General features: G+C 50.2%; 1 protein-coding gene across 1 annotated transcript; it reads right to left on the reverse strand.

The window, feature by feature from the left end:
* Positions 1-220: 220 nt before the first annotated feature.
* TCTE1 (t-complex-associated-testis-expressed 1) lies at positions 221-7741 on the reverse strand. The gene is made up of 4 exons (XM_010979548.3): positions 7382-7741; positions 5932-6500; positions 3455-3904; positions 221-445 (listed from the first exon to the last, which is right to left on the reverse strand). The coding sequence occupies exons 1-4, from the start codon at positions 7656-7658 to the stop codon at positions 236-238; spliced, it is 1506 nt and encodes a 501-aa protein (XP_010977850.1). The 5' UTR covers positions 7659-7741; the 3' UTR covers positions 221-235.
* Positions 7742-15589: the final 7848 nt, after the last annotated feature.

A 15589-nucleotide genomic window follows, 5' to 3' on the forward strand; every position in this document is an offset into this window, starting at 1 on the left:
TACCCTCTCCCTGGGTACTGGAGCTGAGTCCCATTTCAAACCCCTATCCCAGACCCCCCCCCTCACACCTTTATCTGCACAACCCCTTGATCACTCATCCCAAGGATACTCTTAGTCTCCTCACCACCCCCTGGACCAGTGTGAGACTGCAGCCGGCACGGCAGGGGCATGAAATGAGGGATGGGGCTGGGGCAGGGAAGCATATCTGGTCACTGCTCCAGCCCTGGCCCCCATTTTATCCCCCAGGGTTCTCAGGGCCCTTGGCAGTGATTGGTGACATGAAGTGGGTGGGATTCAGGGCCCGCTGGCGGGCTGCTTCACGGTTGGCACAGAGGGCCTGGCTGATGAGATACTCGCTCTCCTGGGCAATATCTGACAGGCGCAGATCAAACTCCAGGAGGGTCTTGTTGTCTGACATGCCTTCCAGGAGCTGCTTCCCGCCATCCTGGGTCAGGAATACAAGGGAAAGGGTCACTTTCCATCACTACCCAGAGTCGCACAATGGGTGAGTGTATAAACACATACACATATTTATATACAGATGTGACTGAAACAACAGGTTCACAAAACAATCCTTAACCCACTTGCACAGCACTGACATTTTCTATCCTATTCTATCCTGTTCCATTCTGTTCCCTGAGAAAAATGGTGCTCAAAACTCACTAAACTGATTTTTCAGCTCCAATGGTTAGAAAACCACTGCACTACAGCAGTGATGGTGATTCTATTTCTCCAGTTCAGCTGTGGCAAGTGGGACCAATGTGGCTCATGAGACATGAGGAGGATGTTTGGACAAAGTGGCTTCTGGGAAGGTTCTCCTCATTCTGAAAAGAGAACAAAAGAGAGGGATGCTCTCCCTTTCTCTGCCTCTGGGCGCGGCCCTAACCGATGAAGGGAGCAGCAGAGAGGACGTGGCCATGTGGCTGGGCAGGCAGAGCAGAGGATGGCACTGAGCCACGGAATTCACCAACCCCAGAACCTTCTTTCCTGGGGCTTCTGATTAGGGACATAATGAATACTCTTCTTGCTTAAGCCACTTCCTTGTTAAGTGTTCATTAGTTGTAGCTGAGAACACCCCCTTCAGAGATAGTGTATGTGAGTAAGCCTGTTTTCTGGGGAGTTTAGTAGAAGGTTGAGGGCCCCAAGTAGAGTACATGGAGTGCCCTCCTCACGAGTCCTCACAGCTCCAGTCCCTTCTGGGTTGGGTGGGCCAGGCCTAATGTGAAAAATTTCATGTCAGGAGGCAGAATGCTGCTGTTCTATGGTTGTCACCTAATAGCATGTTGTAAACTCAATTTAATGGGTCATAGAAGCATTTTTTAAAAAATGAAATAGTGTATATTATAAAAGAAAACATCAGCTATATCACAAGCAGTACAAGTATATTTCAATTATGTTATAAATATTGATGTATATGTTCACTAAGTGTTCATGTAAATTGCTTTTCTTACTCTGAGACTTGGTCAAGAAAATATGAGAGACATTATCTATCTAGGACCCAGGCTTTCAAATCAGTCCTGGGCTTGAATCATAGCTCTGCCACTTTCTACTGACTGGATGCTTTCAGGCAACTCACTAACCTCTATGAGACTCAATTTTTCATCCAAAGTGGGGTTAAGAATACATATTTTAACCCACATACCTATGGTCAATTAATCTTCAACAAAGGAGTCAAGAATATACAATGGAGAAAAGACGGTCTCTTTGGCAAGTGGTGATGGAAAAGCCACATGTAAATTAATGAAATTAGAACACTCCCTCACACCATACACAAAAAAAACCCTCAAAATGGCTTAAAGACTTAAACATTAGACAGGATACCATAAATCTCCTAGAAGAATATATAGGCAAAACATTCTCTGACATAAATCGTAGCAATCTTCTCCTAGGTCACTCTACCAAGGCAATAGAAATAAAAGCAAAAATAAACAAATGGGACCTAATTAAACTTATAAGCTTTTGTACAGCAAAGGAAACCATAAACAAAACAAAAAGACAACCTATGGAATGGGAGAAAATATTTGTAAATGATGCAACTGATAAGGGCTTAATTTCCAGAATATATAAACAGTTCATACAGCTCAACAACAAAAAAACAAACAACCCAATAAACGAAACTGAGCAGAAGACCTAAACAGACATTTCTCTAATGAAGACATACAGGTGGCCAACAGGCATATGAAAAAATGCTCAGTATCACTAATTATTAGAGAAATGCAAATCAAAACTACCATGAGGTATCACCTCACATCAGTCATAATGGCCATCATTAAAAAGTCCACAAATGATAAATTCCAGAGAAGGTGTGGAGAAAAGGGAACCCTCCTACACTGTTGGTGGGAATGTAATTTGGTGCAGCCACTATGGAAAACAGTTGGAGAGCCATTAAAAAACTAAAAATAGAGTTACCCAGTAATCCCACTCCTAGGTATATATCTGGAGAAAACTCTAATTTGAAAAGGTACAGGCACCCCAATTTTCACAGCAGCACTATTTACAATAGCCAAGACATGGAAGCACCCTAATTGTCCATCAACAGATGACAGGATAAAGAAGATGTGATTTTATACACACACACACAATGGAATACTACTCAGCCATAAAAAGAATGAAATAATGTCATTTACAGCAACATGGATGGACCTAGAGATTATCATACTAAGTGAAGTAAGTCAGACAGAGAAAGACAAACATCATATGTTATCACTTATATTTTGAATCTTAAAAGATGGCACAAATGAACTTATTTACAAAATAGAAACAGACTCACAGATATAGAAAACAAATAGTTATGGTTACCAAAGGGGAAAGGGCAGGGAGGGATAAATTAGGAGTTTGGGATTTGCAGATACTACTACTATGTACAAAACAGATAAACAACAAGTTCCTACTGTATAGCACAGGGAACTATATTCAATATCTTGTAATCTATAATGAAAAACATATGAACAAGAATACATGTACAACTGAAGCACTAGGCTGTACACCAGAAACTAAGACAACATTGAAAATCAACCATACTTCAGTTAAAAAAAATACACATTTTACTAGATAACCATGAGGGTTAAAGAAAAACTAATTGATACTGGGCAGCTAGCATAGAATACAACCCTGAGTGATGGTAACTAGCAATCACCGAGGACCTACCAGTACCTGCAATGGTAAACTGCTTTGCAAGTATAACTCATTTAATCCTCCCAGTGACAGCACTTAGAAGTAGATGCTATTATAATCTCCAGTTTACAGAAGAGGAGGAGGGGGCAGGAAATGGAGGTCCGCAAAAGTTAAGTAACTTAACCAAGGGCTAAAAGGCAGAAAACCAGGTAAGAACCGAGTAAAGACTGTAATCCTAACAATTGTCCCCTAAGCACCCGGCTGCAGCTGGATTCCACGCCTGCCCCGCAGGCCCCAAGGCCTCCCCTAGACCCTGCCAGCCCCAGAAGCCGTGGCTCACCAGTCCAATGTGGTTGCAGGACAGGTTGATGCTGGTGAGCGTGGTGTTGATGGAGAGCACCTGGGAGAGGAGCGTGGCGGTGGGCTCGGACAGCTCGTTGCCCCCGAGGTGCAGCGTGGTGAGGCACTTGTTGGTCTGCAAGGCGTGCGTGAGCGCCTGGCCGCCCTCATCCTCCACGCAGTTGAGGCGCAGGTTGAGGGAAATGAGGTTGGTGTTGTGCGCCAGGGCGTGAGCCAGCGACTGGGCGCCCAGCGCGCGCACCTGGTTGTTGGCGAGGTTGAGCACGCGCAAGCGGCTGTGGCTCAGCAGCTTGGCGGCGGCGCGCGCGCCACGGTCCCCGATGAGGTTGTGCGACAGGTCCAGCTCCTCCAGGGCCGGGTGGTCCAGGAGGCTGCGAATCAGGATGCGTGCCTTGTCGTCGTCCACCTTGCTTCGGGTCAGCCTGAAGATCTGTGGGCAGGTAGAGGGTCGGTGGATAGCACCGGGTAGACGGTAGAGGAAGGAGCCCCAGGGACGTCTGAGGTTCTGCTCACCTACTGTTGGCCACCTGGCTGGCTCTTGGGCAGGGGCCTACTCAGCATGACAGTGGTGCAGAATTGGTAGCAGCTAGTAAGGGGGAAAGAATACCACTTATGGAGAAATGACTATGTGCTGGGCATACTGCTGGAACATTCCATAGCCATTATCTCTAACTCTCAGCATCCCAGTGAGGCAGAATGAGTTCTCTCCGTTTTACAGTGGAAAATGGCAGCTTTGAGTGGATACATCATTTGCCCAGAGTCACACAGTGATTAAGCTGTGGAGGTCGGTTTTGAATCCAGGTCTGTTTGATGCTCCAGCCCCTCACTGCACCCTCCTCAGCTGGCTAAGATCCACCATGACCAGGAGAAGTCTCTGAAGGACAGTGCCAGGGTAAGAACGGGAGAAAGTGAAAGGGCGAGGAACAGGAAATGGATGAGATGAACAAAAGAGATAAAAGAAGGGGGATGGAACTAGTATTATAAACATTGGCGGTGGGATCCCTGTCCCATTCCTTCTCACTGGCTTATCCTGCTGCTGCCGCTTCCTTGGGACCTCTGAGTGGCCCCCCCACCCCCCCATCATTTAGTCCTCTCCTTTCTTGACGTCCCTCTTAGCCTTAGAATCTTTCGTTCCTCTTGTCTTTTCATTGCATCTATCTGGCAAAGCTCCAACCCTGCATCAACCCCACTCTCTAATTTCTGCCTGTCTGTGCCCAAACAAGTGACATGATGGAAAATGTCACATGACAGGACTGGCTGGTATCACCAATAGTCCCTCAGTCTGTGTGCCAATTCAACTCTGCTTCTCTGGACCATGTGCTCTCTCATAATCCAACAGCTATTTTAGCCTTCGCCAGCCCCTCACTTCAGGAACCCCCTCTAGAGCCTCCTTTCAGTAGGTAAATCTCATCTTGTCTCCCCAGCCATTGAGTAGGAACCCTTCTTTTTCCTAATCCCAAACATTAATCCACTGCTGCACACCACATCCACTCTCCCCTCTGCCTGGAGCCAACCACCCCACTCAGTCCCAGATCCCATTCCTCTGCCTTCTCAGGAACCTCCCTGGGTCAGAGTATCCGTGCCTCTCTCCTGTACTCAACTCCTTTCATGCAGTTGGGTGGAGCTTTACATTGCTTTTAAATGCATGCAAGTTTCTTAAGAAAACCCAAACCCCTCATCTATTATTGCTCTACCTTTCTCCTCCTTCTCAGCCAAATTCTTGAAAAAGATGATCACTGTCATTCCATTTCCTCACTTCTCACTCTCTCCATAAACCTCTCCAATCTGGCCTCTGGCACTCCAGAACTCCTGGCGTTCCACTGACATAGCTCCCCTTCAGTGACCTCCGTATTTGCAAAATCTGGTCCTCAGCTCCATCCCACCCCACTGCTGCTCACCCCTCTTCTTGAAACACATCCCTCTCTTGGCTCTGTGACACAATGTCGTGTCCTCCTTTCCTTCCTCTGATTTCTTGGCAGGCTCTCCCTCTTCCAGCCAGAATATCTGGGACATACACTAAAAAAATATTCGTGTGTATCTGAAATTCAAATTTAACTGGACATTTTGTGTTTTTATTTGGTAAATCTGGCAACTCTATTCGAGTTGCAATTTTACATTTATATGATTGCTGATTAGTGTCTTTTATCCCCACCAGACTGTTAGCTGGAGGGCACAAATGGTATAATTTTGCTTGCAGTTCAATCTTCAGCACCTAGGAAAGGGCCTGGAGAGCAGATGTTTGTTGGATGAAGAAATGGCTGGTGAACAAGCAGGGCAGTGCTGTGTGCATCTCTCTATCCCCAGAACTCAGCTTGGTACAGGGTGCATAAAAGGACACTTGGTCAATGAGTGAGAAGGAAATAGGAAGAAGAGAATGGTGATAGAGGAGGAAGGGAAGGGGAGGGGGAATCAGATGCTGAGAATGGGAGGAGGGGGAAGGCTGGAGGCAGGTGGTACCTTGAGGGTGTGGCATGCCTTGACGGTGGCCGCCAGGGAGTGGCAGTCGCCGTAGGTGAAGAGGAAGAGGTTCCACTCGAAGTTCATCCCGCAGTCCTTGACACCGTACACGAGGTCCAGCTCTTCCAGATGGCTCAGGCCAGCCACTAGGTCGCCCAGTTGGTAGTGGTCGGTGGCCAGCTCCTCCATTTCTCCCTCGCTGCCGGAGTCGGACAGATCCCCGCTCTGGGGCGGCGGCAGGAGCTGCACTGGCGGAAGGAACTGATCCACCCGGATGGTGCGCACGTAGTTCCTGCAGAGAGGCAGCAGGTTCAGGATCACCGCAGGGTCGGTGGTGCTTGGGATGAAGTGCTTCAGCAGGTTCTCCAGGTGCAGCTCGAAGAACATGCGCTTCCAGCTGCCGCCATGCTTGTCCACGTGGCACACTGGCCAGCGCTGCAGGCAGCAGCGGCGCCAGTAATTTTCGTCGTCGATCAGGTTGGCAGTCACAGTCAGCGGCAGGTCGGGGGGCAGGTTGTTCAGGACCTTCTTCTGATGTTCTGGGAGCAGCTGCTTCAGGATAGGGTTGTCTTGGGGCACAGAAAAAGGAAAGTAGGAGTCACAGTGTTGGGGGTGCCACACATGGTACCCTTGGCTGGAGGAGAGAGCCACCACCCCTGACTCTGGGGTGTTCCTGGTTGAAGGTGGACATCTTAGCATCGAGTCTCAGGAGGCTACCAGTCTGAGGAAGAATCTCAGGTTCAGCCCTCAGTTATTGCTTAATCTGGTGGAGGAGACAATCCCTGACTTCAGAAGCTCTCAATATGATTTGATTCATTCATTTCAAAACAAAAAGGGTTTTCTGGACACCTGCTCTGCACCACACTCTGTCCTAAGTGCTGAGGATACAAGAGTGAACAAAACAGAGGAAGCCACTCCGTCTTATGAGGGGAGGCAAATAATAAACAAGTCAAATGAATATATTCTAGGTCTGGTGGTAACAGGTGCTGTAGACAAAATGATGGTCCTGTCCTCAGAGAGCTCCCCATCCAGTAGGAGAGGTTGGCAACCTTTTCTTTGAAAAGGATGGACATTTATAGAGGTTAGTGTACAGAATAATTGAAGAACCTGTACGCACCATGGAAGACCAAGAGAGTGAAGGGCAGTCAACCAGGGAGGGCTTTCTGGAGGAAGAGGTAGATATGATTTATCTACCCCAACTACCTGGGAAAGGTGAGGAGAGGGCATAGGCATAGAGGGCACAGTATGGGGGCAGTCTGGTGAGGTGGGGACAGCAGGAGAAACTGTCCTAGCTTGGCTTGGTGGGTGGGGCAAGAAGTGTTGAGTGGGGATGAGGATGCTATGTGAGAGGCCAGAACCCAGCCTCTGAGGACTCATCTCCAGACAGTCCCCACCCACCCTGCCCCACTTCTGGCCTGCTCTCTCTCGCCCCAGGCAGGGACAGACTTACTCTGGAAGTTCTTGACAATGTGTTGAATGCAGAGTTCTGTGAGGAAGGGCACGATGGCCAGTGACCACTCGACATCCTCAGCGATGATCCTACGCATCCGACGTACCCCAGCCCTGGAACTCAGGCCCTTGGACTTCACAGGAGGTGGGATAGTTGAGGGCTTTGAGGGGGGTGGGCCTGTGCTGGAAGTTTGGCCGGCAGTGGAGGACCGGTCCTGTGTGGAAATTGAGGACTGGCTGGGGCCTGACAGTGAGGGTGTTGTCAGGGTTTCCTGCATGCTGAGGCCTGGCAACACAGAGACAGGTGGCCCCTTGGCAATGGACTTGTGACACGGACTTTTTCAGATAGGAGGGTCCTGGATGCCAGTAGAAACCTGGAGGAGGAGGTGGGTAGAGTTGTTACTTTGGAGGGTCTCGGTGAGCCTTTACCAAGACATGTAGCACAGGGTGGTTCTTAAGGGTCAGTTTCTGGATTAGAGCAGATTCAGGTGCAAATCCCACTAGCTGGGTGGCCCTGGACCAGTTACTAAAATTTTCTCAGTTTCAGATGCCTCCTCTGTGAAATGAGGATAACAGTCACCAATAAGAGGCTTGGGAGGAGTAAATAAAATAATGCATCCAAAGAGGCATAATATACTGTGATACATGAAACTGTAGCCAGCAGCAGCTCCACATTTTGGATAATAATAGCCTCACAGCAATTACAAGAAATTGCTGTATGCTGGACACTTTTTTTAGTTTTTTTATGCATATCAGCTCATTTGATCCTCACAAAAGCTTTTTTAAGATAGGCACTTATAGAAGGGAGGGTATAGCTCAGTGGTAGAGTGCATGCTTAGCATACAAGAGGTCCTGGATTCAATCCCCAGGACCTCTATTAAAAAATAAATAAAATTAAAAGAAGCAAACCTAATTACCTCCCCCCACCAAAAAAATTACACAAAAAAGTTACTCGTACTGTTTCCATTTTTCTGATGTGAAACTGAAGCACAGAGAGGTTAACTGACTTGCCCAATGTCACACAGCTTATAAATAACAAAGATGGATTTAAACTCAGTTTATCAAGTTTGGCTAAAAGACTAAGGGATGATAAAGAATCATTTAGTTCAACACAGCTCCCTGCACTAAGTGTTTTACAGAACAGCAACTGCTTGACTAGGAAGATGGGGTCAAGAACAGCACTGGCCAACAGAAGTATAATGCCTGGCAAAATGCAAGCCACATATACTATTTAAAAATTTCTCATACCCACATTAAAAAAGAGAAAACAGGTGAAATTAATTTTATGTTTAACTCAATGTCCAAAATATCATTTAAATATGTAATTAATATTAAAATTATTAATGACATATTATATACACAAATATTTATACTAAGCCTTCAAAATCTGATGGGTAGAGTCTACTGTTTTGGGTGGTGCAGGTGAGAGAGGAAGGAGTGGGGGAACTGGACCCAGTCCCTGTAGAGGACGCCAGCTCGGCCCCTCCCTTCAATCTCCCCATCCCAGTCTTCCTAGTTTTCCCAGCCTCTGGGCATTCCAGATGGCAGCAGGAAGGCGTGGGAGGTGAAAAAGCAGCTAAATCTGGGGCTGAAGACAGAAGACAAAGAATGTATCCAGGGCTGCCTCCACTCCCCTGTTTGTCCATTCCTGCATCCTTGCTGGATGTGCCCCTGTCCTGAGACTGCAGGTGGAACAGGGGTCGCTTGGCACGCAGCTCCAACTCCAGGTTTGCTCCCTGACTCGATGCACTGTGTAGTGGCCCATGGGAAGGGACACTTTGAAAAAGCAAAGGTGTCCTTGGCAGATGGAGGGGACCAGATGGTGCTCCCCAGTCCCCTAGGCATCTCAAGGAGGAAGAGCCTGGCTGTGTGTGTGTGTGTGTGTGTGTGTGTGTGAGAAAGAGAGAGAGAGAGGGAGAGAAAGGGGCAGGAGGAAGCAGTGTTGGGAAGGTATCTATGCATTTGTGACACACTTACGCAAATCAAATGCAAATTGACAGATTGTGTCCAGAGTTGTGGAATAATCAGCTGGTATTTTTTGACTAATGGCCCCTTGGAGGCTGTGGCTGGGAGGGGTTGCTGCTTGGAGGTACCAGATGACTTTGCATTACTGGCTTTACCAGTGACTTGCTGTGTGACCTTGGCCAAGTGACAGCCTATCTGAGTGCCAGTTTCCTTATCTATAAAAGGGGATAATAATAAAGGCTGTTGTGGAGATTCCCCTGAGATAATATTTGAATCACACTGATAATATCTGACTGATATTAAGAGAGGGTGTGCGGAGGATGAAGGGACTCTGAGGGACAGGGGTCTTGGGCTGTGGAGAGAAAGCTCTGGAGACCTGCTTATTGAGTGCTGACCTGAGACAGTGTTTTTAAGTGAGGTCGTTCCCTGTCTCCAGAGTACATGGGAAGAGCAAGGCGGCAGTTCAAGGCAGATCAGGATAGAAGGATACTGATATCTCGGTATTGAGGAGCCTTGGCAGACTGGGCAAGAGGAGGAGGAAAGGGGTAACAGGCCAACCCTGCTCCTGCTGGTTCTGCATCTGGACGCCTGGGGCTCCCTCCAAAGTTCTGGCCTAATGCATCCGGTGTTCCCCTTGGTCCCCCTCATCCCAGATGCATCCCAGGACACCCTGCAGGCCATGCCCAAGGGAGTAGGACCCAGCTCCACAGCCAGGGGAGCCCCCCACCACAACCCCTCCAGTTACAGGTGGGTGTTGCCCTGGGGCTGGCACTCCAGGCATTTCTCACAATGCTGCCCAGGCTCACCATCCTGGTCCAAGGTTCCTTCTTCCTCCCAGGAGGCCGCATTGTTGGGAAACCCCACCTGGGGCCTGGCGGGGTGCTCTCTGGAACGGGGTGGCCCTGCTCTCACTGCCTAATGCCTCACAGTCTTAGGACCCGGAACCTGGGGTTCTTTCTGATGTCTGGTCCTAACCGCCCTTGCTGCTGCTTGGAGCCTGCAGCTGCCTCTTCAGAAGGAAAGAGCAGAGCGGCCCTCCATGTGCTCCACGTGCTTGGCTGGTATAAAAAGAGCCCCTGCCATCCTGCAGCATTTACAGAGACCCTCTGATGTTATTTTTAAGGCAAATATTGACAACATTAACCTCATAATAAGGTCAGAATTGACAGTTTTCACTAATCATCTCTTGATTTAAAAAAAATCAACATTACAAAGATATTTTTGGCAAGCAAATTATCAGAGTATTCTTCTAAGAAGGATTTTAATTACAAATGTTTTTTTTAATATTTTTAAAAAATCACATATAAAACAAAGTATGTTTCAAAGGGTAGTGAGCAAGACAAACTCCTCACCTCCCAGTTATTAATGTTATAAAGATGATGCCAAGCCGAATGCCTGACCCCTGCCCTTCTCAACCACTCTCTTGGCTCTCCTCCTGCCTCTGGATCATTGTCCAGAAGTCTCCATGGCAGGCTCCTCTGACTCCGCCCACCCCTCAGGGTTTAGCCTCCACTACCCAGCCTCACTCCTGGTTGGTGGGCTGTAGCTCTTCCTTCTCTGAGCTCCAGACTCGGGGTCCACTGGCCTGCCTCCCAGCTCCCTTAGACTCAGTCTGCCACCCAAGAGAACTCAGTGCCTCCCTCAAGCTGCCCTTCTTCCTGGCTCCCTACCTCAGCCAAGGGGACCAGCACCCATCCAGGTGCCTGAACCCAGAAGCTGAGGAAACACTCCTCTCCTCGAGGGACCCCCCCATCTGGTTCCTGTTGCTTCCCCTCAGTTCTGCCTCCTGCCCCAGCAGACCCTCCTCTCCTTCCTGCTGCTGCCTTAGCTTGGGGCCCCATTGTCTGCCTGCACTGTCCTTCCTGCAGTTGCCCAGCACCGGGCTGTGTCATCCAGCAGCTAGCCTCCCAGTAGCCACCGTGGCAGGCCTCCGTGTCAGCCCACCGCTCCCTGGGAACAGTCCAGCTTCCTCAACTCCACGTAGCAAGCCCTCCGGGACCTGATGCTCTATTTGAAAGAAACTCCTCTTTGCATCTGGAACACTGCAGGCTGGTCCATGCTGCCCAGCCTTCGCTCAAGCTGTTCCCTCTGCCTGGAATGCCTTTCCCACAGTCTCACCCTGGGAAATGGACCATCATTGGTCTCTTGAGTCTGAGCTCAAGCACCATTTTTCCTTTGGAGTCTTTCAGCTGCTCTTGTCCCCTACCCTCCCTTTGTCACCTCCTCCCCAGTACCTGCATTGCTTCAGTGATCTGACCACCCTCTCCCCACACCTGCACTAGACTGTGGGCTCCTCCAGATGCGGGGACTGTTTCTTACTCATTTTTATCTCTAATCCCTAGCCCAGTGTCAGGTCTGTTGGGGAGGCAGCTGGTGTTTTGGGCTGCCCCACCTCCTTCTGATCATAGATTCTGGCCAATAGGAGTGCTGTGTATTGGTCGGAGCAATTGGTTCAGGGGTGGCCACCTGTTGTAAGCCAATCAGAGTCTTCCTGGGGATTTGTCCAAATGGAGGCAGACAAAAGGACATATGTCCTTGATATAGTTTGGATCCTCTGCTGCTGGAAGCTGTTTCCCTTCACCCAGAAAAGGCCTGCCTGCAGCAGGAGGAAATGCTGCCTGGTGGAGAGCAGCAGAAATGGGAGGTGGACAGAGAGCACCAGGTACCTTCAGTCCCCAGTCCTTATGCCCAAGGGCCCTCTGAGGGCTTCCTTCAGTTCTGAGACCTAACTCGACAGCCCTCTCACAAGTCTCTTTTGCTGAAGCTAAGAGTTGTGACCAAAGGGTCCTGTCCATTTGGATAGGCTCACCATTTGTTGAGTGAAATTATGGGAAAAAATCCTAAATCAGCAGATGAATTAGTTCAATGGGATAGCCAAGAAGGGCCAGAGGCCCACCTGCCGAGTACACACCAGGCCTGATGTCTACCTCCTGTGGCCTGTTCCTCTCCCGACAGCCCGAGCCTCTGGTCTCACCTCCCACCTCTCCAGCCACTGGTCAGTATCAGCAACATATCTGCTCAGCACTTAACAGCTCCAAGCTTCTTTCAGGAGACTTCTCTCAGAAAGGCGACAACCACTCCACACTGGGGGCAGGGCAGGCTTCTTACCCCCATTCTATGGATGAAGAAACTGAAGACCTGCCTGGGAAACGACTGGCCCCCCGATATCTAGGAGGGCTGGGGCTGGTGCTGGGGCTCTGCTACCTCTGACCACAGTGCCCTGCTCTCCCACGGGCACTTTCCCACGCTCTACTAGGAAAGAAGAAAGCATATTCTTGCTCTCTGGGAAGCAGGGGTCCTACCTTCATGCAGAGCAGATCTGTCAGGGAGGGTCTCCCTAGGTTGAGAGAGTAACCGATCCTTGATACCCCACTCTGGGAATTTCAGGCCCCTAACATAAGGCTTTCATCCTTGTTATGTTAAAATGTGTTTCCTCCCTAATGACATGAAATCTTAATAGTCCATACATGCATGTTTATATATCCCTATGTTAACCTTGAACTGCCATTTTAAAACTTCACCTGATCATTTTAGGTCAAACAAAAGCATAGTACATTATAAAATATATACTGATATTAATGGAGCAAAATTTTAAAAAATGTAGAAGTCACATTCTATCTGATAGCTTAAGTCAGACAGGGGACATATATCTCTTCCCTCTCATCTGTCACCCACACCTCATTGTAAATGAGGTTCAGGTCCAAAAAGCAAACTTGGGAAGAGGGCAAGGAGAATGTACCACTGAGTCGGGGGAGGGTAGGGAGGACCCACAGAAGAACTGAGGTAACTCCACCGACTTCACGGGGCAGCCTTAGTCTGGCTTAGGCATCGCCAGTCTGCAGCTGGCAGTGGTACTAAGTGGCACTGTCTTCCCTGGAAGCCTGTGGAAGGCAAGACACGCATTAGCCAGGGGCCCCCAGACAGCCCCCAAGGGCCCATAGAGGGCAGCCCCAGAAGTGGCAGAGTGGTCACCTTCCTTTCTGGAGACTTCTGTCCTCAGGGAGCCTCTGGGAGAATCCCACAGTTAGAAGACTGGAAGCATGTTCAAGACTGCATCCTTCTCCAGAGGGGCAGGAATCCTGACTTTCCAGAGAGGTCAGCGCCACCACCACCGCCACTGAGAGTGAGTGCCTCTTGTGCCATCACATGTGTCCCCCTTTAAGAGCACATGCTACACTAAGATGGGGAAAGTGGGGATACACGCAGTGACCTTTCATCTCCTGATGCCTGTCTCACAGGCTTGTGGGGGCCTCACATGTGGGGCCTTCAGCATCAACCTAACCAAACCCAGGACCACAATCCCTGGGGAAAGGCCAGTCTTCCTCTCCTCAAGTCCCCACTCTGTGTCCTCAGGACCAGGGTCCAGGGTCCTGAAATCACATTCAGGCCATCACTCAAAGGCTTAGGTGTTCACATCACAGCACTTTTCCAATGGGCCTCCCACTCTTTCCAGCATGGAGCTCGGGGTTACCCTCCTTGGTGCTGACCTACACAACCCAGGCTCCCTTGCCCACAGGTGCTTCCGCAGACCTCGGTAATCACCTGTACCCTTCAGCTTTTGAGGTCCCATGGGGACCCAAGAGATACTGCAGAATTGTACTCTCCTGCCCCATGGCTGACGATGGGCCCTCCGTGCTCCTTCCAGACCTAGGATTCAACACTTGACTCTCTGGCATATTCCCTCCTTTCAGATGAGGTCTCAGACCTTCTCTGTCCTTCTCAAGTCTTTACTTAAACCAAATTGCTTTGAACAGAGGCTCCTCTCACCTTCTCAAATGAGAAATTTGAAGATGCTAGGGGAGGGGGAGCCCTCTCCCCTTCCTCATCACTTGTCCTCACCTCCCTTCCCCAGGCAGAAGCACCTGGGCCTCCTTTGGCACATGAGCACCTCTGTGGCCCTGGACACCCCTCCTCTGGGCTGGCTGGGCTTGGATGCCCCCTCCCTCTCTGACCTTCTCAGCCAGCTTCTCCTCAGGGCCCTGGGCTTTTGTCTACATTTCCCCTGACCCCTTTCATGCCTACTATGTTAGGCCCTTCCTAGGCCAAGTCTCTGTCACATTCCTGTTTGGGAATTCCCAGTTTGTGGAATCACAAAAGAGAGGGCAAAAAAGGGATTTCTCTGACAGATCTCTGACCAAGCATCCTTGGTCTCTGGCTCATGAAACAGTCTGCCCACTTATCACACCCCTAGGTCTGGCTCTCCTTCCAACTGCCCACTTAGGTCTGTTGTCTTAAAAAGGACGCCAGCAGAGTTGCTCCCCACCCTCATCCCTACCTTTGACTCAGACACCCCAGCAAAGAAGCTCAGCTTCAAAGGCCAGCAAGTCCCTCCCCCAACACGCATGGGGTGAAGAGGTCCTGGCTTCTCCTTAGTAACCAAGGGAAACCAGCTTTGCTGTGGGAGGGAGGGAGGTGTGGAAGTGTCTGGACCTGCAGGAGGGGTTGCAGCAGGAAAGGAGCTGGGAATGGAGGTCAGTCTTTCCAGGAAGACTGAATCCCCGAGGCTTGGAACTGCTTTCCCCAACGACCTACCCTTGCTCCACTTCCCCCTTCCTCTATCTCACAGTCCCCACTTCCCTGACTTGAAGACCCTAAGCCTCTAGGCTAGTTTACAGCCTCTAGGCTGCGGCTGCCTGCGGGTTTCGGGCCAGGTGGACTGAGGGCGCTGGAGGGGTTTCCGCTTCCCATGGGCAGACGTAGGGGCCGGGAGAGCTCAGCCCACTAGGGGAGAGCGGGGTCGGGAGTCTTCTCTCCCGGAGGTCGCCTCACCGCTCCCGGGGCCGTGGCGCTCGCCTTTCCGCTGGTCCCCGCGTTGCCGCCGCCAGGTCGTTAGGGAAGCCCGGCGTCTCTAGGGGGCGGGTCCAAGGGTGGTGCGCCCGTGTGCGCGTGCGTCCCGTGAAAGCCGGTCTCCGCGGTGCGTGGTGCGGGGGCGGGGCTGCTGGTCCTTGGATGGTTGTCACTGCGCGCTCTGGCACGGGGTCGCCAAGAGGAAGCGTCCGTCTGAGGCGCTGTGTGGGGCCACTGAGCAGGCAGTGGGAACTCTGGCTGTGGGGCATGCTTTGCGTGTCTGGGGGACTTGTTTAGGAACGTGGGCTTTTGCGAGGGGAGGTGTGGAGTAGGGGACAGGGGCAGGGCTTCTGGACGGCAACAGTGCTCTTCCCTCTAGGAAACTTTTGTGTGGAAGTTGGGGTGGGGGTGATGAGTGGAAAGACGGTCCACGAAAAGCATCAGCGGCCCATCTTCT

This window comes from Camelus dromedarius, chromosome 19 (assembly GCF_036321535.1).
Source record: "Camelus dromedarius isolate mCamDro1 chromosome 19, mCamDro1.pat, whole genome shotgun sequence".
Taxonomy (NCBI): Eukaryota; Metazoa; Chordata; class Mammalia; order Artiodactyla; family Camelidae; genus Camelus; species Camelus dromedarius.